This window comes from Rattus norvegicus, chromosome 18 (genome assembly GCF_036323735.1).
Source record: "Rattus norvegicus strain BN/NHsdMcwi chromosome 18, GRCr8, whole genome shotgun sequence".
Lineage (NCBI taxonomy): Eukaryota > Metazoa > Chordata > Mammalia > Rodentia > Muridae > Rattus > Rattus norvegicus.
Window position 1 is genome coordinate 57580050 of NC_086036.1, and position 24033 is coordinate 57604082.

Below are 24033 nucleotides of genomic sequence, written 5' to 3' on the forward strand. Positions count from 1 at the left end.
GGTACTTGGGAAATCCTGGGGATTCGGGCCTTGCTGATCAGATGGTCCACTTCTGAGGAGGAACACGGTCACCGGGCCAAGTTTATCAGAGGTCAAACCTCCTTATTGGCAACACAAGACACACGCACACTTTGGAGCATGTGAGGAGAAGCCATGTCTAGACTTGGGGGGGAGAGAGGTGTTATGGGGAAACATACTGATTCCAGAAAAATGAAAGGGAAAAAGATAAAGCTATTCCTTCTTCGTTATCTAGCCTATCTGAAGGCTTAAAGCACCTTGCAGTTGGAAACCTTCCTGCTCCACCTTATGCTAAGGGATGTTAAAAAAGGTGCCCAGCAGTCACATGTTCAATCCTGCAGGAACTGACCCTCCAAATGTGTCATCAGGTCCCAGATGCTCCCCCGCAGCCTTCTAAAGGTGCCATCCTTCCTAGACACACCACCTCCTCTTCTAGGACCAGATTAAGGACAGTCCTTACCCCCCCCCCCAAAAAAAAAAAAAAAAACAAAAAACCCAAAAAACTAACAAAATGAAATAAAATTTCAGGTTTTAAAATTCACTGGCTTGGGTAGGCCAGGCTCCTCCTCTCTTTATAGACAGACAGCATCTGGTCGTGCTTTCTAGGTGACTCCCCAAGAGGACTTAACCATCACAGAGGGGCTTCAAGTTCTCAGAGCACTTGGCCAAGTGTCCCAGCCAGGGAAGGAATCGGCCATGTTTTTGACAGGTGGTGCCTGTTTCATGCTTTATTACATGCGAAGGCTCAGCTTGTGCCATGTTTGGATAGGCGTGACTGTCAAGGATGTCTTCCTTCTGTGGAGCTAAGGCCTGACCCTGTCACTTCCCCTATTCTTACGTATCAGAGAACAATCTTCTGGCTTTTTCCATGACAGTCCCTTCAAATAACTAAAGGCAAGCGTGGTTTGTTCCTTCCTTAGCCTTCATGCCTTTATGCTTCTCTTGATGTGGTCGCCCACATTCGCAAGGGAGCTCTATGGTGGCGGGCGTCAGGTCGGCTCATTACGAAAGTCTCTGATTCTTCAATGAGGCTTCCTGGCAGCTGGCTGTTTGTAGAAATGGCCACATTCCAGTAAAAAGTGCCATTTCTACAGGCTATAGGAACACACTGGAGATGAATTTAGCATTCTGAGCTGCATACAATTAAGAGCCAGTGGGGTGTAGTGGTTGGAGGCTGGGTAGATAATAGAGTGAGTAGTAGGAGCTGGCTCTGGCAAGTTCCTCTTCCAAATGGCTTCCCTACAAGCAGGTCAGTATAACTGACACGCACATAAGTGGTGGTTCTATTTGACATTCTTGTGTTTTCACACACATCCTGTGTGTTTGCCAAGTCTCTGCTCTTAGGGGAAGCCCTGCTTATTCCTTGTGATGCCCCCACTTGTGGCTTTTCTGTCCACGCTCCTCTGCTGCTCCTCCATTGTACTGGCCTCCTGTTTCCTGGGGCTTCTCCCCCCTCTTCCTTCTCCTTTTGCTCCTGTCCACTGATGGACACACCTCTCTGGGAGCCCCCGGGTCTGATGCCATAAACAGGGTTGGGAGAGTCACTTCCTGGCCTTGGTGTTTTTTGGGAGCCAGCTGTCCAGTCTTTTTGTATGTCTCTTCATTCCAAAAATTACAGCCTTCAGCTGGCAGGAAGCACGAGGCCCCCACCTGTTCCTCTCAGATCTCTCCCTTTACTATCAAAGCCCCGAGAGATCCCTGCAGCCATTTTTAGTTTAGTTGGCTACATCATCCATTCTATTTAGGTCAGCGAAAGTACGGGAGCTTTGCGAGGCACAGCAAGTTATTCACCTTGCTCTAGGCAACTAGACTAGGAAGAGAGGACCTTTACCAATTAGGAAGACACACTCCTGAGAGAGGGTGCTAGGGGAATAATAGCCTCAGAGCCTTAACTTAACATCTGTGTTACTTTGGGAAGGTCATCTACAGTTTTTGAGTCTGGGTTTTCTTTCTTATAGAACAATTACTCTTATTGCCTTCATAGACTTGAGATGATGGAATGAGATATCTGTTCATTTGCTGCAATGCCTAACGGTAGAATAAATGCTGGCAGTGGTGACGCTAACACATGTGACGATGGATTAGTGGTGATGGTAACCACTGTGGTGGTGATGATTATGGTGGTGATGGTGACTATTGTGGTTGTGATGATGGTGACAATTGTGGTGATGAGTGTGCTGGTGGTGATGGTGACAACTGTGGTGGTGTAGGTGATGAATGTGGTGGTGATGCACGGATTGTGCTGTGCTGGTGATGACGGTGGTGGTGCTGATGTTGATGAGGATGGGTCTCATGCTATTGATTCTTCTTTGTGAGAGCTATGATCTGGGAGTCATTTCTTCTGCATATGATAACATGATTTTTTTCCCTTTTGACGGTTCATGACTATTTTCCTTTGAGTAAATATTATTCTAGCTTTTCCAGAATACATCTACCCTTTTGGGGTGAAGCTTAACACTCTTATAGCTTAAGGAAAAAAACTATGCTGTGCTTCCCTTTTCTGTCCTCTGGTATGCCTTTCTCCATCTTTCGGGTCTGACTTTGGTTCTCTCTATTCCTTGGGAACTCGGGAAGCATCCACTATGCCCTCCTGTCAGGGCTCCCTTGCATTTGCAGCGCTGTCTGCAATCATTTCTGGCGAGAATGCTTCAAGGAAATAGGCTCTGTGGGTGCTCGGGTGGATGTTTTTATCTCTGAGCTGAGCCAAAGGCCTTTGTTCCCCTGGAAACCGCTCACATGCCCACTTACTCTTCTTTAACATCGTTCCCTCATCCTTCTGGATATCCCGATCTGCAAAGTTATGGTGGAGACAAGTTAGAATCTCTCTTCTAGAACTTGTTCCTATATTGGGCTTTCACTCGGTAGAGAAAGCCTGCCCTGTTTCTGAGACTCCAGCACACACAGAAGCACAAAGTACACCCCAGGGAATTCATAGTGTGCTCAGGAATCTTATTCTCCATGTCCCTTTGGTGTGTTTTCTACAGTAAACCTTGGAGTCAGCTAGCTTTTCTCACCTCTGTAACCAAATACCAGAGAGGAACAATTTAAGGTGGGGGGGGGATAGATTCATTTTGGCTCGTGGTTTTGAATGTTTCAGCCCATTATGGTGAGCCATTTGCCTCTCCAGCCTAAGGGGCAATGTACCCACATTCAGGTCGAGTCTTCCCCTTTAAGTGATACTCTGATTTGTATCGTAAGGTGTGCCTGAACCCATCATGCCAACCTGATCCCTGTACACAGTTGCTTTTTACAACACCGCTGCGAAGACGATAAGGCATTCCACTATTTTTTTTCATAGCTGTATAAATCAAGTTCTCAGGGAGGCTACAAGACCACTTTGTCTCGCGCAGATGGCTGGCAGCCCTCCCAACCCATTTGCTTCCTGCTGTCCTTCACGTATATGACCGCTGGTCTCTGAGTTTCCGGGAAGCTTAAGCCACAGGGTGAGAACCCTTATCTAGTGTTTCTGTCATGGGGATATGATTTCAAGGAGTTATGAAGGATAGCCGTGTGCACACTCAGCTACCTGGAGAGGAAATCTGGCCAGAGCAATAGATTGCTCTTGGGTATCGTCAAGGACACTAAAGGAAGAGCCCTAAACAACACATCAGGAACAGACCTGACTCCACTGAAAGGAAGAGCACACAAGGCAACTCCATTCATTGCCTCTCCCATCAGCTCACCACAGCTAGGTGGGCTGTAATGGAGCCCCTGGGAGCTGAGGGCAGCTGACGTAGAGTCTTCTTGGCTCGCCTCCCCGGTGTGATGCAGCAGCTCAGGCATGCTGACTGTGCTGGTACCAAGCCTGGCTGCCTCTGTACCCACACAGTAATGCAGCACAGGATGCTAATGGGTTTTCATTGATTCTCTTGATGGGGCCAGGTAGGGTATCATATAACATGAAAGCTCATTGGAGCTCAGTGTGGCTCAAGAGACCCAGAGTGCTGGATCTGTGTGTGCTTGTGGGTGTACACATGCCATCCACGGCTCTACAGGGACATCTAGGAACAGTGATCTAAAAGTCTGGCCAGTACATGTGCCACGTGGACTGACTCCTGCAGATTAGGACCGCCCTAAGGCACATTCTCAACCTGTACATCCCCCTCAAATCTGTGGCTCGATAAAACGCACTGTTATTACGGCACGGCTGATGTCTTTCTCATGGCTGGATGCTATTCTCGCCCTAGGAACAGCTAATGAATCACCCAAGAGGCTCGGAAAGAATGACGACGCCTGGATTCCATTCTCAAAGGTTCAGGATGAGCCCAGAAAGGTGTCTTTTCACAATGTGATGATCCACAAGGCTGACATGGCGGCCCCAGAAACATGCCCTGTGGGGTTTATTCTTGAATCACTCCTGACTTCTTGCATGAGCTTCTAGAAATGGTGAACTACCGGTAACAAAAAAACCACTTGATCAGCTCTGCTGTAATGCTCCCGGTACATAGCATCAGGAACTCCTCTCCCCCTTGTCCTGGCAAGGATCTACTTAAGTGGCTCCAGCTGTCACTCCCTATAGCCAGGTAGCCTGTCTTCCCTGCATTGTTCTATGGAGTTCGTATCTGGGCTGTATGCCAACTGGGTAATGCTTCTGGACCCATCCAGGGTGGCAACCTCCCCTGCTTCCCGCCAGGACAGGGTACTTGGGAGGACAGTGTTCATGGACAGAGAGGTGCCTAAGGGGAGGACTCACGGCTTGGTCCACGGATCTTGATTGGCTTGCTGCTGGTCATCGACTGGGAGCACGTCTGACAGACACATTCTTTACCACTGAAGGTCACCTTATCTCCAATAGGGAAAGGCTTCCTGTGAGAGAATGAGAAAGAGAGTCAGCTTCTCCTGTCCTGAAGATACTGTGGCTACTGGCAACTGACAGGGAGGGCGTGTGCTTGGATATTCTGTAGGACATGTAGCGTGTTTTCTGGAGCATCAGACAAGTCAAGTGCCATTCAGAATAACAGACTGGATAAAGCACTCAATATCCAGGGGCCAGAATTGGAAGACTTGCTGGGCTAGTTATGTCACATGACAGTGGCAAGTCATACTGTTGCTGGGAGCTTGTACTCTCCAGCTGCAACGGAGAGGCAGCCCACTCCTCACAGAGCTGTTCTGCCATTGCAGTTGGTCCTATCCCCGTGTATTAAGGGACCGCTCAGGCCCCAAAGTTGCCAGTTTCTCCCTTTCACTATCTAGACATCTCTTAAAACCCTCTTCCCATCAAGCACTCAAAGAGCAGAGACGGCTTCCTGAAGCGTGTGAAGGAGAAGGATCAGAAAAAAAAAGGAAGCCAAAGAGAAGGGCACCTGGGTTCAGCTGAAGCACCAGCCTGCGCCACCCAGAGAAGCGCACTTTGTGAGGACTAACGGAGAAAAAAACCCGAGCTGGGGGAGCCCATTCCGTACGGATTCATGGCCTAATGGACACAAAGGAAATGAAGGAGCTGGACTGCAAAGTCTTCTCCAAAAAAATAAAACAAAACAAAACAAACAAAACAAAACAAAACAAAAAAACCCAAAAAAACAAACAAACAAACAAAAAAAACCCTCTACCGAAGGAGAAGATTACCCTACCCCAAACACTTCCCCCTCGTCCTCTGTGAGTGGTCTGTTTCTCCAGTCAGGGGGTCCCAAGCTCGTGTATCTGCCTGCCCAACAAAATGAGAAACTACATACAGATCCCCAGCACCAGCAATGCTGTTGAGTGGCTGCTTTTGTTCTTGCGTTGTGGGGTGCCTGTCACGTGCACTCAGAGCTTAGCACATAACAAGTGGCCCCACTGTCTTTTTTTATCAGCAACATGGGATAGTGGAGGGAAGTCTGGGGTGGGAATCTGGATAGCTACATCCTCGGCCATCCCGATTTGTTATTACATTTCTTACATGGCCATTAGTCAGAAATTCTAACTGGTTACTCGACTTGGCAACTAACCAATCAGTGGTTATTTTACAGGGAGACTAATTAATCAATACATTCTTTTCCAAAATAAAAAATGCACATGTACTCAAGTCATATTTTGCTCGGGACTTAATCGGAGAGGGCCATTAAATTTTAACACACTGGTGGGCGGGGCTGAGGTTTCCTTCAGTTTGTTTCCATCTCCTTAATGTGCTGCCTGGCATACAGCAGACCCGTAGTGCACATTGCTAGATTAACAGACACGTGACTGAGCTGTCTGGCAGGGAGGCAGGCAGAGAGGAACTGTCCTGAGGGTTGTTGAATGCATGCCGCAGGGGAGAGAGCAGGCACACTGCAGGCCAGCCACTGGATGCAAGTCTCTGTGTGTCTTATGCATTTTACTGAGGCTAGTGAGGTTGCAATGGTTTGATCTCCACTACCCAGGCTTACACAGATGAGGCCACTTGCTAGGGTCATTCTTCCAGCAAGAGACAGTGTTGGGATAATGGAGGAAGGGTTCTGGTAGACATCCTCATGCTACCCTAAGGATGAGAGTATGAAGCGTGGGCCAGAATGATACTTGACTCCCAGACTGACTTCCGAGACACAAGGTAGTCAGTGGTTTTCGGGCTATCATTATAGGACAAACTAGTGCTTTACATCCCACTGGATGTGACAAGACAGGATCTGGCTGCGACATGTTTGGAAAAAAAATCACTGGCCTGTTAGAGCAGTCCATCCACTCTCAAGTTTTCAGAATCAGTGAAAAGCCTGTACACTCCTGAGCTGCCTGGGAAAGGCCATGTATTCCTCTTCCCTAGGGATTACCCAAGAGGGCCTGGTCTCCGTGGACACTCACCTGCACAGGCTGCACACGAAGCACTTAGGGTGGTAGGTGCGGCCCAGGGCGGAGATGACCTCCCCCGTGATGAAGTCCCGGCAGCTGTCACAGCGGGTGCCATAGAGCTGCTGGTAATCCTGGGTGCAGATGTACTCCTGGTTCTTGAAGAAGAAGCCCGACTGGGCCAGGCCACATCCACATACTTGGAGAAATAAGAAGGGAAACAGTGCAGGTTGAGTCCAGGGAGAGTTTGCAAGAAGAAGATCCTTATTGGGGGAAGGCTGCTGTCTGACTTTGTCATGAGTAGCCATGGGAGGGTGGCATGTTAGAGCTCATGGGCTTTTGGGTTATCTGCGTTAGAGACATATGGCGTTTCTTCAGAGGTAGATGCCTAAGCTTGGTTTGCACTCTCAGAGTCCAGGACCAGGTTTTCGCATTGCCCAGCTGACTGTGATGTATGTTCCCTGGGGATTAGGGACATTATACAGTCCTCTCAATACACTGAATTTCAAGGCCTCGAGGATCATGGCATGACACATAGCTGGTGGAATCACGAAATTGAGAATGAATCACTCACTTAAAAAAAATCTCCTGATAACTTGCTATGTGCTTGACACTCTCTCTTGGGTCGAGAGCAGTGTGGAGATTGTAGGCTCTAAATCCCTAACAGGAGAAAATAGGTTGGCCATGGGATGGAAAATGTGAGACTTCTGATTGGTTTTCATTGCAGCCAGAGGGTTGGTCTGTTTCCAGGCATGTGATGCAAAATATACAACCCCTGAAGTGTAAAAAGCTAAATGTGTCTGTGGAGAGAAGATGTGTGATGGACCATGGGGCAGGTACAGACCGTGGGAGAAAGGACATCCTGTCAGTATGGAGGGAGGGATCGAAGCATTGAATGTGACAGTGTACAGGCACAGGAACACAGTTGTATGGGGTGGGACTGGGGCACAGAGGAGTCTGCAGGGAGTGAAGAGAAGTACACAGGACAAAATGGTTCCAACCCACCGGGAGAAAGGCAACAGTCAGCTTAAGAAGTTTAGGCTTTCCCTGTGTTGGGTAGCTCCCAAGCCATGCTTGGTTCTGAGGGTGAGGTGAGAGAACAATGCAGGCTTTTGCCATTACTCTTGGCTATCCACCAGAACTTGATGGTAACACCCTATTGCAGAAAACAACACGTGCTTTAATCCCAGGACTCAGGGAAGACAAGCTGATATTGATCGGGAAGCTTTCTCCAGTGTGGTATTTTGTAGAAATAAATAGAGGTTAGGTGAGAGAAAAACAGGTAGATTTGTAGGTATCTGAACAATTGAATTTGTGGAGGAAACAATTCTACAAAGGGAATCTGGGGATAAGATCTCCAGATAGGAAGTTAATTTATGGAACCAATACGTTAGGCTATAGGAAGAGGCTGTTTCTTCCAGTGGAAACCAAAGAGTCCCAGTGATAATGAAACCCCAGTAAGCAGGTGAGCCTACCAGTTCAGCCAAAACTAGAATGGGCCAAAGAGCAAATCAAGGAAGGTAGCTGGAAAAGCCTTTGGATCTTGTGCTAGCCCTGCTCGTCTGCACCTATCTGGAGACTGGTTGCATCGCTTTCCACACTGTCTGTCTTTGGGTGGAGAGGGCTAGGACTACTAGACTAAACGGTGATCAGTACTCATCAGGTACTCCGATCTTTGACATGGGTTCTCTGAGGATTTTGGTAGATATAAAAGGCAGCTCTCTCAAGTCTGGGCAATGGTTTGGGGAACCAACAATTTGCAAACCTGTCAGTTTGCAGAACCAGCTTGTAATGGGTGATGTCACCTGAGTAAATATTATTTCGTTACAGAGAGTTCTATAAAAGAAGCCAGGCTAAGGGCAGGAGAGCTTTTCTGATGTGGGCAAACACATCTCACAAAGTGTTTGCTCACTTCTGTAGGCTGGCAGCAAGTTTGACAGACAGTGGGGGGATGGGGTGATCTTGGAATCAGACCACTGGGCTTAAGTCTCATCCCTGCCACTAAGTCTTTGGATGACCATGAACTTGGCCCTCTGCTTCCTGGGGCCTGAGTTTACACTAAAGAGGCTGAACTTTTAGAACTGACCTCCCAAAGGCCCAGGAGAACTTGGGGCTTGTCATGTGTCTGAGCATTTTGAAATCAGTATGAAGTCTTGCTGGGTTAGGGGAAGGGAGGATGGATGGTGGGGACAGTGCTGACAAGAGCCCAGGAAGGTCTCAGCTTTCAGGCACCATGGAGATTCATCCTCTTAAACAATACCTGGCCTTGGGAGCAGGGAGAGGCAGAGCACAGGCTGTTCTGGGCATGCAGGTGGTAGATCAATTGCTTCATGGAATTAGTTGGGTCATGGCCTATCACCTCATTGGAAACAGCTCCTGTTTTTTCCCTTCTTCTTTTTTTCCCCTTTCCTTTGTTTTCTCTGCCAACTCCATCTCTAGAGTCATCTCTCCCAGTGGAGAAAACCAGGAGGCCATGAGAAAAATTGTAACAATCAGTTCCTTCATTTCCTCCAAGGAGCTAGAGGAGGAAGTTTCTGGTGGGAAGGATGTAAAAGTTGATAAGAATCTCAGGGAGTCCTGGAAATCCAGTAGGGAGCTGGGGATGGGAGATAAGCAAGGAGCAAGCAGGAGCAGTAAGCATATGCTTAGGAGGCCAAGGAGAGCCTCATACACAGGGTCCAGGCTACGTGAGGAGCTGGTAAGAATGAGCACATCCGGGCAGCCATGACACATACATATGCACATATGTAAAAGTCTAATGGCTAAGAAACAAGAACTTGGAAGATGGGTGACTCAGTGGGTAAAGCGACTGCTATATAAGGACCTGATACTCAGAGCCCATGTAAAGCTAGACCAGTGGTGCATACTGATAACCCCAGCATTCCTAGAGTGAAACGGGAAGTGTAGACAGCGGGCATGCAGCGATGAACAAGTGACCCCATCATGAACAAGGTAGAAAGTGAGGCCATCCTCTGACATCTGCTTGAGGAGTCCCTCGTACACAGGCACAAGTGCACATGAACTCACACCACACACACACACACACACACACACACACACACACACAGAGCATGCACACACACTTGCACTACTTGTGGACTCCCTTATACACACACACACATACTTGTGCTATCTGTAGACTCCCCACACACACACATGCACATGCACACACACTTGCACTACTTGTGGACTGCCTCATACACACACACACACACATGCACACATGCTTGTACTACTTGTGAACTCCCTCATACATATGTACATACACACACATACATGAGTACACACACACCCATACACACAGCATGCACACACATTTGCACTACTTGTGGACTCACACACACACACTCATGCACACATACTTGTGCTACCTGTAGACTACCTCATACACACACACACACATGTACACACACTTGTACTACTTGTGGACTCCCTCATACATACACATGTACATGCACATGCACACACACTTGCACTACTTGTGGACTGCCTCATACACACACACACATGCATGTACACATCCTTGTACTACTTGTGGACTCCCTCATACATACATACATACATACATACATACATACATACACACACACATACATGAGTACACACACACATACACACAGCATGCACACACATTTGCACTACTTGTGGACTCACACACACACACACTCATGCACACATACTTGTGTTACCTGTAGACTCCCTCATACACACACACACACACATGCACACACACTTGCACTACTTGTGGACTCCCTCATACATACACACACACACATGCATGCACACACACTTGTGCTACTTGCAGAGTCCCCATACACGCATGCACACACACATACTCAAAGATTAAAAACCAAAACAAAGCAGGTCATATGGCTGACCAGTAAGAAGGATGGATTACACAAACTTAGAACCTCTTAGAACCTAGAAGGATGTCTTGCAGCTGTTTTCTCGAAGTTTAGTTGTATGGTTTTTCATATGGTTGCCGTCCCGCCCATCTGGAACCCTCGTTAGTGAGGGATATTGAGAATGCAGATGGATGTTATCTGTGAACACCCTGACAAGAAGTAGGTCTCACACACTGCCATAGCATGTGCCAAAGAGAAATGCACCATTTTTCAGGTTGCTGGGCTTTTGTCAGCAGTCCTTGTCTCGGGTGTCGCATGAGTTTTAAAAGTTCCCTCGGTCTCTGAAGCCCCTTTGTAAGGTGAGGGGGCTAGCTTGTTACTAAGGAGATATCAGGTGTGCGAGTCTAGGATTCTGCCAGAGAAATTGAGACATTCAAGACTAGATTTTATAAAATTTCAAGATTGTTGTTAGAGAGGCCTGGAGGATAATCTAACTTGATATTTAAAACATTTCAGTTGTGAAATATATAACACACAGGAAAATATATCTGAATAGTTTAAAGGAATAACAAAACATGTACCCACACGACTGTACCAAGTTTCTAACTAGGCTGCACCTGAAGAGCTTGTCTGTGGCTCTCCCGTACTGCCTCCTCCCCACACGGTCCCTGATTGGCTGTTTATTATCCTTTTCTTTTCCTTATAGTTTTACCATCTATGATATATCTGTGCACGGTAGATCATTCAGTATAGGCTGTGTCTGAGCTTGACATTGCTGGACCCTTCTGTGCTGGCTCAGTCTCTGGGCATTGTGTGCTTAAGATGTGCTCAGGGTGGATGAAGCTACAGAGGCTCTCCCTCTGCTGAGAACCTGGGCTTTAACAAGCCACTCTCATATAAATACATTGCTGAGAGCATCACTTCTACCTTCTAGGCTGTTGTTTTGTTGTTGCTGTTATTGTTTGTATTTTATGTTCCCACCAGAAGGTCCCACAGAGCCACAGTCCCACCAACACTTGGGGGAGACCTGACTTGTCAACATGACCCAGGTGAGATAATATCAGAGTATGACTTGAAATTTCATTTCCTGATGATTAGTGAATTTGGGGATATTTTCATAGGTTTATGGGCCATTTGTATTTCCTGCATGGAAAAATGCTAAAATCAGTTACCCGCTGAAACCTTTAGTGGTGGTTTTTTCTTTCCTCTTAGAAACGAGTCTCTTTCACCGGTTCCTGCTAACACCCAGAGCTTCCAGTCTTCTCTCTTTTACGTTTTCTGATGAATTCACAGCCTTTGGCTTTTACGTTGCTAGTTTACCATTGTTTTCTCTGTGATTTGAATGCTCTGTGTTATATTTAAGAAGTGATTCTCTGCCCCAACATCCTAAAAGGATGTCTTGCAGTTGTTTTCTAGAAGTTTAGTTGTATGGCTTTCCATACAGCTGCTGTCCGCCCGTCTGGAACCCTCATTAGTGAGGGATATACGGTAGGGATGTAATTTTCCCCACATGGATAGCTAATTATGTCTGTGTTGTTTATGAAGCAGCGTAATTGTTCTCCACTGGTCAGCAACAGACCGGTTTCCTTATGTGTTTTCTTCTGGCTTATGCAGTTCTATTGGCCTGTTTACCCATCCTTCTTCCAATGACTTAATAACACACGGATAAGGGCTGCTAGGACAGGCCCTTGACTTTGCCCTTGTTCTTCAGGGTCCTGGACAGTCACAGACTCTTTGCTTACATTTCATTTTTAACAGGCTCCCAAATTCCCATGTATGCATTTCTACTTCATGTACTAGAATGTCTTTGAATCCACAGTTTATCCAGTATAGCACCGCCATCTTAAATTTACTTTTAGATGTATTCATTTTATTCTCTGTGTATGAGTGTCTTTGCCTGTATGTATGTCTGTACACTATGTGCATACCTGGTGCCCTCAGAGATCAAATGAGGACATGAGACCCCTGGAACTGGAGTTACAAATGACTGTGAGCTACCATGTAGGTGCTAGGAACCAGATTCTGGCCCTCTGCAAGAGCAATACATGCTCTTAACCACTGGGCCATCTCTCCAGCCCCACCCTGTCCTAGCTCTTTAACCTAGATGAAGATATATTTCTTATGATGCTTTATAAACTTAGAATTTTTGTAATTTTTGACATAAAATCTTATGCAAGTTTAGAAGATTGATATTTTCTTCCATGGTCACTCTGCCTCAAAGACCTTGGGCTATGTAGATTCGCCACCCTACCGCTGGGCTGCAGTCCTGCTCCTCCTCCCCCACTTTGATAGAGTCTCATTAGGTTGCCCAGGCTTGCCTTAAATTTGCTCGTTAGATAAGGCAGGTCTTAAATGCCTGATCCTCCCACTTCCAGCTCCCCAGTCCAGGCAGTACAAAAGGCTTGGATCAGCACACCTGCCTCATGATTTCCTTCTCAGTATTCGTACCTCAAAAGGCATCTCTAAAGTGTTAGGACTCTTTAGAAGAGTAACCACAATAACCTAGTCATTAAAAGTAATAACTACTAAGGCAGCATCTGGGTTATGTGTTCAATTTTCCCCAATTACCTTTTCGTCTTTCTCCATTTTGGTGATTGGCTGTTCGATGCAAGGTCTTTCAAGGTCCACACGGCACAAGGGATCTTGTTATCTTCAAGGCCCTCTTTTTACCCTTCCTTCTGTTTACAATGTTTTTCCTGAAGAAACTGGGTCACCTACCCTCTCTAAAGTTCTTTAGAGCTTGGGTTCTTCTGGCTGCACCTTGTGGCGCAGACTAACCTGCCCCACTTCTTACACTTCTGGGACTTGACAGTTAAGTCTAGAAGTTCGAACGGTACCTGGTTCACTGTACTTTTATGGTTTGGAGTGGGGATGTGGGTAGAACTGGCCATCGATGAACACAGTCTGAGTACATCACTTCACTGGGGGTTTGCAAACATAATATGGTCTGCCTATCCAGTTCTTTGCTGCTGAAGCCCCTCTCCTTTGCAGAAGAGTTTTAACTGAAGATCCAGTGGTTCAATATCGTGGTGAGCTACAGGACCACTCACCTTTTCACATTTTTTTGAGCAAGTTTTGATCAGTTTCACTCTGACAGGATCAATTTTTGTTTAAAATCTGTTATTCTGACACTGTTGAAAATGTTTTCACTATATGTTATGTTATAACTATATATACATATGTGTATATTTATGCATGTTATGTATAGCTATACAACTATAATGCTATGTTTTCACCTGAGTATCTAACTTTTACACTGTCCATTTGCATATCTCTTCTCTTTACTTAAATGATTTTTTTCCATCACTCTATTAAACTTACATTCTAAAAGAGTCGCCTTTTGCTTTGTTCATTGTCTGCTTTGTGTGTGTGTGTGTGTATGTGTGTGTGTCTGTCTGTCTCTCTCTCTTTGTGTTGTGTGTATCTGTCTGTCTCTGTGTGTGTGTATCTGTCTGTCTCTCTCTCTTTGTGTGTGTGTGTATCTGTCTGTCTCTGTATGTGTCTGTCTCTCTCTTTGTGTGTGTGTGTCTGTCTGTCTCTCTTTGGGTGTGTGTGTGTATCTGTCTGTCTCTGTGTGTGTGTGTGTGTGTGTGTGTCTGTCTGGTGTGTGTGTGTGTGTGTGTGTGTGTGTGTGTGTATTTGGTATCTACTGTTCCCTTCCTCCTGTTTCCCTCAGATTCTTTTTAAATTTCTAGAACTGGGTGGGTGTTTGGTTCACTAGTGTTCAAACTTCTTCCCTGTTGTCATTATTAAGGCTCTACAGTTTTTTCCGAGAACCACTTAACATTTTCTGGTGCATTTTATACATCACGTCCCCATCTCTCGTCACTGCTAAGCACCTTCTATTTTTCCATTAAGATGTTTTTCTAATAATTTCATCTTATATCTCATCTCTCTCATCTTTGGGCTGCTTCCCTTCTGCCTACAGAACATATTCCAAAATTTCATCTAATGAGGGTCTGTTGAAACAAAATCCAGTCTTTTTTTTTCCCTAAAAATGTTCTTTGAGCAGTTTCAATAACAAACGATTCGCACAATATAAAATTCAACTACTTAAACATGTATAACTCATCCATAGTTAGTATACTTTAGCATATCTGGTGTTTTCATTGCATCCGAAATACACGATAAACCCATTAAAGTCAGTCCTTACATTTCTTCAACTGCTTCCAGCTGTAGGGAACCACTAATTTTGCTTATTCTGAGAAGTTCATATACATGGACCCAAACACATATTCATGATATGTTTCCTACATGTTTCAAGGTTCATCTACATTAGAGAATGTATCTCATTCCTTTTATTGCTGAATAATATTCTATCGTATAGACAAAATGTGTTGGTTTATCAGCTCATCAGTCGATGGACATTTGACATTCTGCTTTTCAACCGCTCTGAGCAGTACTGCTGTGAACACTTATGTATAGTATTTTGTGTGAAATTATTTTCATTACTCTTTTTGTGTACATGTATATGCATTTGTGTATGTGGAAGCTGTAGGTACCTGCGTGCATGGCACAGGCGTGAAGGTCAAAGGACAACCTTTGCTGCCATCCTTAGGTGCCTTCTAACTCTTGTTTGCCCTGTGTCTCTTCCACACAGCCATGCTTGCTGGTTCATAAGCTCCTAGGATCTGCCTGTCTCCGTTTCCCATCCCATGACCACTTGGATTAGCTCTGCATTTACATGGGTTTTGGGGATCCAGTCTTTTACTCTTGTCAACTTTTCTTGAAATGAAAACCACCTAGGAACAACAGTTAGAGTTCTATGCTTAACCCTCTGAGAAACTGCCAGACAGTCTCTAAAAGAGCACAATTGTTTATATTTCCACCAATGGACAGGGGGCCCAATGTCTCTACCTCCTCCTCCTTGACACTTGTATTGGGCTTATGTATGGGAACCTGTACGCATTGTGGTTAGATTTGATGTCTTTGAATTCTAACTACATTGAGCATTTTTATGGGTTTATGGGACATCTGCACAACTCTTTGGAGAAATGTCGTTGTAGATCCTTCTGCCATTTTAAAGTTGGGTTATTGAAATTCATGACAAGAATTCCTCACACAGCTTGGACCCAGCGTTTGGTTAATATCTGACGAGTAAATATCTTCCTCTATTTGGGGTGTTACATGTTCACATTCTTAAGGTTGTATTTAGGCCAGGTGTGGTAGCACACTCCTTTTATTCCTAGCTCTTGGGAGGCAGAGGCAGGTGGATCTCTGTGAGTTTGAGGTCAGCCTGGTCTAGACAGCGAATTATGGGCTAGCCAGAGCTACATAGTGAGAACTTGTCTCAAATCATAGTCAGGTGTATATTCTGAAGATAAAATGATTAAACTTTGATGATGTTTTACTTGCCTACTTTCCCTTTGCTGAGTATCCTTTTATGCTAAAGGACACAAAGATTTACTCATCTATATTCTCTTTAAAATTTTACAGTTTAGCTCATATGTTCCACCTTTGAACCATTTTGAGTTAATTTTTATGCGTTTGTAAGAAACAATCTATTTCCTGTCCTTTTTTTGTTTTGTTTTGTTTTGTTTTGTTTTGTTTTTGCCTGTGAATAGTCAGTTTTCCTGGAACCACTTATAGAAAAGGGCGTTCTTTATTTCTCTCTCTCTATTGAATTATCTTGGCACCCTTGTGGAAAATCAGCTGGCCGTAAATATAAGGGGTTTATTTCTGGACATTTGATTCTATTCTATTGATTGGGGTGTCAATCCATGCACTAACACCACGCTGCTCGCAGCTTAGCTTTGTACCAAGCCTTTAGAGTGAGAAGTGTAGAGACGTCAATGCTATTCTTCATTGCTTGCTCTTTGTAATTTGATATGGATTTTACGGAGTGACGTATGCATATGTTGAAGCCTTGCTCTCCATGCTGATGGTATTTGGGGATGGCTGCCATAAGATAATTAGGTTTAGGTTTGAACAGGGTCTTGTGTGTAATCGGTGGCATTGTCAGTTAGTTCTCCTATAAGGAGGTCTCTCTCCCTGCCCTGACCCTTCTCTCTCATGTAGACACTGTTGATACTGTGTGCCACTACAGAAGCTGTCATTATAATTCTTATATTTTGCTATATTATTTGTATATATTTACTATTGTAAGTAGTTTTTTTAAAAACTATTTATTTATTTAGTGTGTGTGTGTGTGTGTGTGTGTGTGTGTGTGTGTGTGTGATGTTGTTTATATATGTTTATATATTGCGGTCAGAGGACAACTTGTGGGAATCGATTCTCTCTTTCTACCACACCTGTTCCTAGGATCGAACTCAAAGACTGACCGATTTGTCTGCAAGCGCCTTTACCCACTGAGCCATCTCAGCAGCCCCTGGAATTGTTTCCTCAATTTTATTTTATTTTTAGCATTGCTGGGAATTGAACCCAGAACCTTTTGTATATTAGACAAGTGTTCTACCACTGAGCTACTACCTTTCCACGCTTTCCCACATTTATTTTCAGATCGCCAGTGCATAACCACACACATGGTTTTGGAGTACTGATCTTGTGTTCTGAAACATGTCATTCTCTCGGTTCTAACAGTTTTTTTTTTTCATGCATTATATAGATTTGGCTATACATGCAACCATCTTATCTGCAATGAGATCCTTTTCAACCTTTTCAACTTGCATACTTTTATTTAGCTTTCTTGCCTAGCCCAATATATCTTTGAACAGAAGTGGTGAGATCAGATATTCCCGGCTTGTTCTTTCTCTTATAGGGAAATATTCAGTCTTTCACCAGTAAGTATGGTGTTACAGGTGGGGTTTCCTTTGCTTTAGAAAAGTGGTTTTGGGGATTATGTAATCCTACTTTGACAAGTTTTTTCCCCCCACCAGTCAACGAAAGTTCATCCTGCTGTTTTTTGGCTTGTTTGTTCCTACTAAAGTGTCAACTGTCAACCCATTTACCATTCATATGCAGATGACCTGTCTTTTATTTCTGGTTACTTTTGAGATTATCTCTTTATCTTTGATGATCTGAGGTTTCACTCTGACGCATGTAGGCTGCTTCTTTTATATTTCCCTAAAGGGTTTTATACAGTTATTAGATAGCATATATTCTAATTATTATTAGATGACGTGTATTCTAAAATGCACTTTGCTCTCCACTGTTTCTGTCACCTCTCTGACTCTGGAAAACACTTGAACTGATCTGAACCGAGCTAGTCAAGTAGCTGACTCGGGATTCCTTGCTCTCCTATTTACCAAGTCATCAATACCATCAGGAAGCAGCACCAGAAACACTGGAAAGTTGACTCCTACCCTCACTAGGAGGCTGGCAAGATCCTGGCCACCAGACTCAACCTTGTGGAGTGGCGCAACTTAAGACCTGGTTCTAATGGTGTAGGCACAAGAAGGGCACCACTGAGCATGCCTATTGTCCAGCCTTGCACTAGTAGACAACGTGTACCCTTGAGTCCTTGTCCTACCCTACCTGGCTCAGCCTCTGGCTCTACCATTGCTAGTCGTTTCACTACCAATGCCTGAAACAAGGATGGAGAACCAGGGACTTCTCCATCCACCTGAGAAGATCTCCTCTCTGCTCAGTGAGCACAGGTGCTTCTACTGGGGCTGGAGGGTAGGGCCATGTGGGACAACCATACTCCCTGGCTTCCCACAGTCCTGGAAGTCTTAAGGAGGCTCGGCATTCGGGTATCAAGGCAGAAATGGTATGTCACACAATGAACCAATCTCCAAGGATTCCTGAGTCTACAGGGAAGCCTGTAGACTCAGCAGTACACGCCCGAGTCCCTAATCTGCATGTGCTTGGTTGCAGCTTTTATCATTCTGTTCTCAGAGGGCTCACATACCCAAGGCTAGCCCCACACTTAGTGTAGCTGAGGAAGACCTCCAACTCCTAGTGCCCCTGCCTCCACCTTCCTATTTTAGAATTTTGTTTTATTTTGTAGTTGTTTTGTTTTGGGGCCTGGAATTTGAAGTCTTCACTCCCCCCCCCCCCCAGATAATAGGCTATTCAACAACTGTGCGTGTGATTGCTAGATTTCATTTTCATTTAACATTTATTTGATTTTCCGTCCACCCCTCCCCCGTGCACTTCCAGGTTCCTCCTTGCTCTAGAGTTAGCTTTCTTGGTGTGCATAGTAATGCTTCTCCATTTGCTTTGTAGGGACCTGTTGCGTTTTCCTTTCTATCAATGGCATATTGATAATAAAATTATTCATAGAAACAAAATATACCTCAACTCTTTTTTTTTTTTTTTCAGAGCTGGGGACCGAACCCAGGGCCTTGCGCTTGCTAGGCAAGCGCTCTACCACTGAGCTAAATCCCCAACCCCTACCTCAACTCTTATGTATAGCAAATACATAGTATCATTATTGTCCATGAGTCGCATAAAGGATGGATTCTCAACAGTTGCATAGACCTTTTAGTGCCCTGCACCCACAGGCAAGCTTCCTTGCTGTCCTCTTTGGTTCCAGAGACACTTCCTTCTCCCATCATGCACTGTGAGTAGGTGCTCTCCCGCTGGGCCTCACTCTGTGTCTCCTATTAAATCCCAGTTTTGGCGGCTCTAGCATGGTTTGTTTTTCTTCATGATCCACTTAGACATGAAGGTGAGGTTATCTCCGAGGCTTCGCACTGACCATCGGGATGAAATCCGGCACTGGCTGTTCCACTGCTAGCTCTCCTGATTGTCTCTGACCTCTGTAGATTCATTCCTTTCATGCTGGCACAGTGCAGAAAGAGTTGTAACAGGCATGCAGAGACATTTCAGAATTTTAAATGAGGTGCCTATCGAAGGCCACGAATCTGCTTCCTTGTTAGTGAAGGAAACCCTAATCCCTGTCATTTGTTTTACTTCTGAGCATCTGACCTAGAAATATTCAGAAAAAAAATAATGGTCTATTTTTCTCCTTAAAAATCTCCATCAAAGGAGACTCTGTAACCTCCTTGTTGTGACTGTTGACCTGGCCACACTATTCCTTCTGTGTGTTCACATCCTTGAGATCTGAGGCTTCAGATTTCCCCACGAGAGGCAAAGTTTCTCCAGGAGCTTGAATCTGGGTTGGCTATTGGCTTGTTTTGTCAATAGCAGGACATTAAGTATGTCCCAAGCTGGGGTGTTAAAAGTCTTAATCACTGGAGAGTATCTTCCCGTTGTGCTTAGAGATCTGACACCATCACACAAATGAGGCCAGACCAGGGCCAGGAAGTGACAAGCCACGTGCAGGCAAAAAGTTAACCGCCTACATTTTCTTTAGAAAATTAATCGCAGAGACACACGACACATCTTTATTGATTTTATTTCCTGTCCTGCTCCAATTTCGGAGATGTAAAAATAGTCATTCACCAAAACACTTGAAGAGCTCAATTGTACTAAAGGGTCTGCCAATTCTGAATATAAATAAGGTAAAATTTAAACCATACAAATCAATATATCCTATATGTGCCTCTATAGAATGAATTAGAGAACATGAAATACATATTGCTCAGTGCAAAGCCTAGTTGGAGCATAAAGGAAGGAATTTAGGATTTTTCTTCATAGCAAGGGAAGCCATGAGACTCAGGTAATTATTGATAAGAAGAGATCTGAAAGTTTCCATTGACCATGAATTCAATATAAGTTAATGGTAAAAATTGGATCCTTAAGAAATCAAGTCAGTGTGAGTCCCATTGATAGAAACATAGTGTTGCTGTGATTGTCTACCCTTGAGAACTGAGATACATTCTGGGAATCATGACTTATGGATAATATTGACAAGCTAGAATGGATCAAAGAGAAAGTGTCAAGATAATGACACAGGTGGGAGTCATTTCAGATGATGTTCAATTGGAGGACCTGTGATATCGTTTGTCATGGGAAACCCTGGTTACAAATGCCTGCCTGAAGCTCAGCCATAGGGAAAGGTGAGCAGAAAGTATACATCAAACTTTGAGCACACAAGTCTATGATCAACAGGTGAAAGCCACAGGTTTTAGGTCAAATCCACAAGCAGTCCTTCCTGGGAATGTCTGCTTTGTGAGTTTGGCAGCCTGGAGGCAGAGGTAGGAGGTTCAGGGGGAGAGAGGTATTTGTCAGGACCCTGGAGGGAAGTGGGCGACAGGACTCTCTTTTAGCCAACCTCCTCTCCCTTCCTGCTGCTGGGATCCTTTCTGATTGGGAACTATGAACGAGGCTGGGCGTAGGCTGTAGGACACTGTGAGTCAGCTCTATGTGGGTAAAAACTGTAGCAACCAGAACATCTGTTTGCAAATGACAAACCTCAGGAAGGTCAAGGCAGATCTTTTTGTTCATCAGTCTTAAGCCTTTGAGGACTCGCATATGGCCACAGGATGGCTGCATCTCTCAAAGCCAGGCCGGGTTTACCAATGATAGCTTACACTAACATTCACTCTCCAGTTGATTGACAATTACAAGCCACAGTCTTTAAAGATGTAGAAGTTAGCCTTAAGGATTGTCCTTTTCTCTTGGCCGGCCCTTGTTTCTTTGAGGTGGTCAAGTTCTCTCCTAACCCCCACATCCTTCTATCCATCCATCCATCCATCCATCCATCCATCCATCCATCCATCCATCCCTAATCTCACTGGAATTTTTCCCTGAGCTCCACACTGCTTCAAGAATTCTCTGAAGAGGGGTTGGGGATTTAGCTCAGTGGTACAGCTCTTGCCTAGCAAGCACAAGGCCCTGGGTTCGGTCCCCAGCTCCGAAAAATAGAAAAGAAAAAAAAAAAAGAATTCTCTGAAGAGAGTTCTGGCCTTTATACCATCTCAACAACTTGTTCTTCCTGTCCCGAAGCACGCACTGGCAGGGGGCAGCCGAGCATCTGAGAAATGGATGGCCTCCTACCTTGACAAGTGAAGCATCTGATGTGGAAGTGGTTGTTGTGGACACGGACCACCTCTCCTTTGCAGGTGTCTCCGCAGCGGTAGCACTGGATGACGTTGGAGCTGCCCCGGGGACTGTACGGACTCTGCTGGTAAGGAACTGTAAATAGAAACAAGAGATCAGTGTCTAGGAGGCTCTGATTCTTTGAGAAGTCAGTCCTAAGTCATCATAACCTTAACTAGAAGAATAAGAGGTAGGAAGGGTAGAAATTATCCCTCCAACAAACAGAAGTCCTCAGCACGTTATATATGCCAAGCTTGGCACTGGGTGGCTCTGAGAGGAGTCTATTGGCCTCCTCCAACAGGCAAAGACTCAGGCATGCACATAGCTTTTCCTTGCAACCATAGAAGCCAACTCTTGAATGAAGAGAAACGAAAGCGGAAATAGTGTACAGACATGTGCTGTATAAGGTCTGGGCCAAGGTCAGATACATGATGGGGACCCTTGGCGTCAGCTAAGAAGGCCCTATTGCCTGATGCTTCCTTCGCTGACTTCAAGGACCATACTTCATAGCCTGCAAACAAACCCACTTCACTGCCAGTCATAGAAAGCACAAACTCTTATACATAGTACAGAATGCTTGACCATGATAACAGATGGTTGTTACTCATTTTGTGTTTCCTGTACTATACCTTTCATTGTTACTGTATTTAAACCACAGGTCAAAGCTTCATATGGGGTCATGGAACTGAGTCGGGGTGGGTTGTAAAAAAATCTGGCAACAGCCAAAGATTTCTGAACATGCAGCAAAATAGTAGTAGTAGTAGTAGTAGTAGTAGTAGTAGTAGTAGTAGTAGTAATAGTAGTAATAGTAGTAGTACTAATGTGTTGTGAATCTAGGTGTTCCTGGCAGTGCTCAGCTGTGTTGAACTGTGAGATTTTACCTCAGCCTTGTCTTTGAAGATACTATGGGCATTGGCCACATTGCTCATGCCATCATACATGCAATGCTAAAGAAGGCTGACTCTGATCTGAGACCATGGTATGTTTGAACTACAGTGGTTTTACTGATATTCAAGGTCTTTTCCTCTCATTGAAACATAATAGCTTAATCATGGAAAACAAAGCCCTCTGCTATTTTCCAACTGTCAGGCCTTACCATGCAAGTAGCAAATAAGTGTATCTTTGGGTTGTGCTGTGTTAGGATGTCTGATTGTAAAGACTGATGCTTGAGTTGTTGACTTGAGTTCCACAAAGAAGTTGTTAAATCAGTTTTGACTTTGGATTGCGGCAGACTTTCCAGTAATTTCTGAAATGACCATAGCAATACTTTAGAAGTCTTATACAGCATACTTATGCAAAGGGTCATTGATCTATCCACTATTATTAATCTCCTGTTCAGATCTGTTCATGGTTATGTTAGAGATCTACTTTCCCTGAGATGTAATTGGTTGCTTATGTAGAAATGTAAGGTGGTTTACCCACCCTGAAATCTGGTCACTTGGAATTGAATAAGAGCTTCCTGCCTAGACCACAAGACCTCAGGGTTGAAATTATATTAAGAGCATGATTAATAACCTGATATAAGCAACTTTGCCTTTGAGGAATCTAATCTCTCTTGTAGGTAGCCTTAGTCACCTTTCATGACCTCAGTTCCTTTATTTCCACTCAAAGTTGGAGACACAGTTAAACACCATCTGTTCTCACTCTGTTAGAAGGTCCACTCTTGTCCTGAAAATACCACTTACACATGCAGTCTTCATGGATGAGTGGATTATAAGTTCTCTTGGACTCTCAGCCACCTTGAACTACAGAGGGATCCAGAGATAATATCCTTTAGAGGTTCTTAACCTAGTGTAGCTGAAGTCTGTTCACTGGCATTTGGATGGTGACTTATTTGGCAATGGAGTGTGAATGGAAATTGTGTGTGCCTTCCCTCAAGGAGCCAGTATTCTATCTGTATAATGTCTTTCTCTTCACTTAGGGATAAGTGAAGGATGTCCTGATAGTGTCAGGATACTGGAGCCTGGATCCATGCACGGGCATCTAACATGAGCAAGGACCAGTCTTTGTTGTCATGGAACCCAAGACCTTTTGTTAGTGCAGCACAACCAAAACTGTTCTCTTTGATCCACCTGGAACCTGATGTTTTCCCCAGCGAAATTTGGCATTGCCCACATCATCCTCAAGCCAGCTTCACGGTCAAGAGGGCTATGATTTCTACAGCTCACCTCATCACTCTTCTCTGTTTACAGGCAAGAGAATAGAGCTTCTGATTCTTTCCTCCTTACAAGTGTCCTAAATCACAAGTGTGCTGGAGGGCCATGACCTGGCTATTTTGCCCTGAAACTGGACTCTGAACATTTTGGTAGCTAGGGTTGGGGGAGAAAAAGAAATTTCATTCACACACACACACACACACACACACACACACACACACAGAGCGAGAGAGAGACAGAGACAGAGACAGAGAGACACAGAGAGATACACACACAGACACACACACATACACACAACACACACACAATGTCCTTGAACTCATAATTCTTTTGATTCTGTCTCTCAACTGCTAAGAATATGGGTCTCACCAAGACGCCTGACTCAATTTCATAATCTCTCTCACCATTGCTCATCTTTTTCTTTTCTA

At 44.7% G+C, this 24033-nt stretch overlaps 1 protein-coding gene across 9 annotated transcripts in view; it reads right to left on the reverse strand.

Annotated features, from left to right (window-relative positions):
* Ablim3 (actin binding LIM protein family, member 3) overlaps nt 1-24033 on the reverse strand; it is a 119020-nt gene that overhangs the window by 52133 nt on the left and 42854 nt on the right. For all 9 annotated transcript variants that reach the window (NM_001191698.1, XM_063277351.1, XM_063277347.1 and 6 more), the window contains exons 2-4: nt 21408-21545; nt 6772-6955; nt 4712-4824 (exon numbers count right to left, since the gene is read on the reverse strand). In NM_001191698.1, the coding sequence (NP_001178627.1) occupies nt 4712-4824; nt 6772-6955; nt 21408-21545 (435 nt within the window). The remainder of the gene's footprint in view (nt 1-4711; nt 4825-6771; nt 6956-21407; nt 21546-24033) is intronic.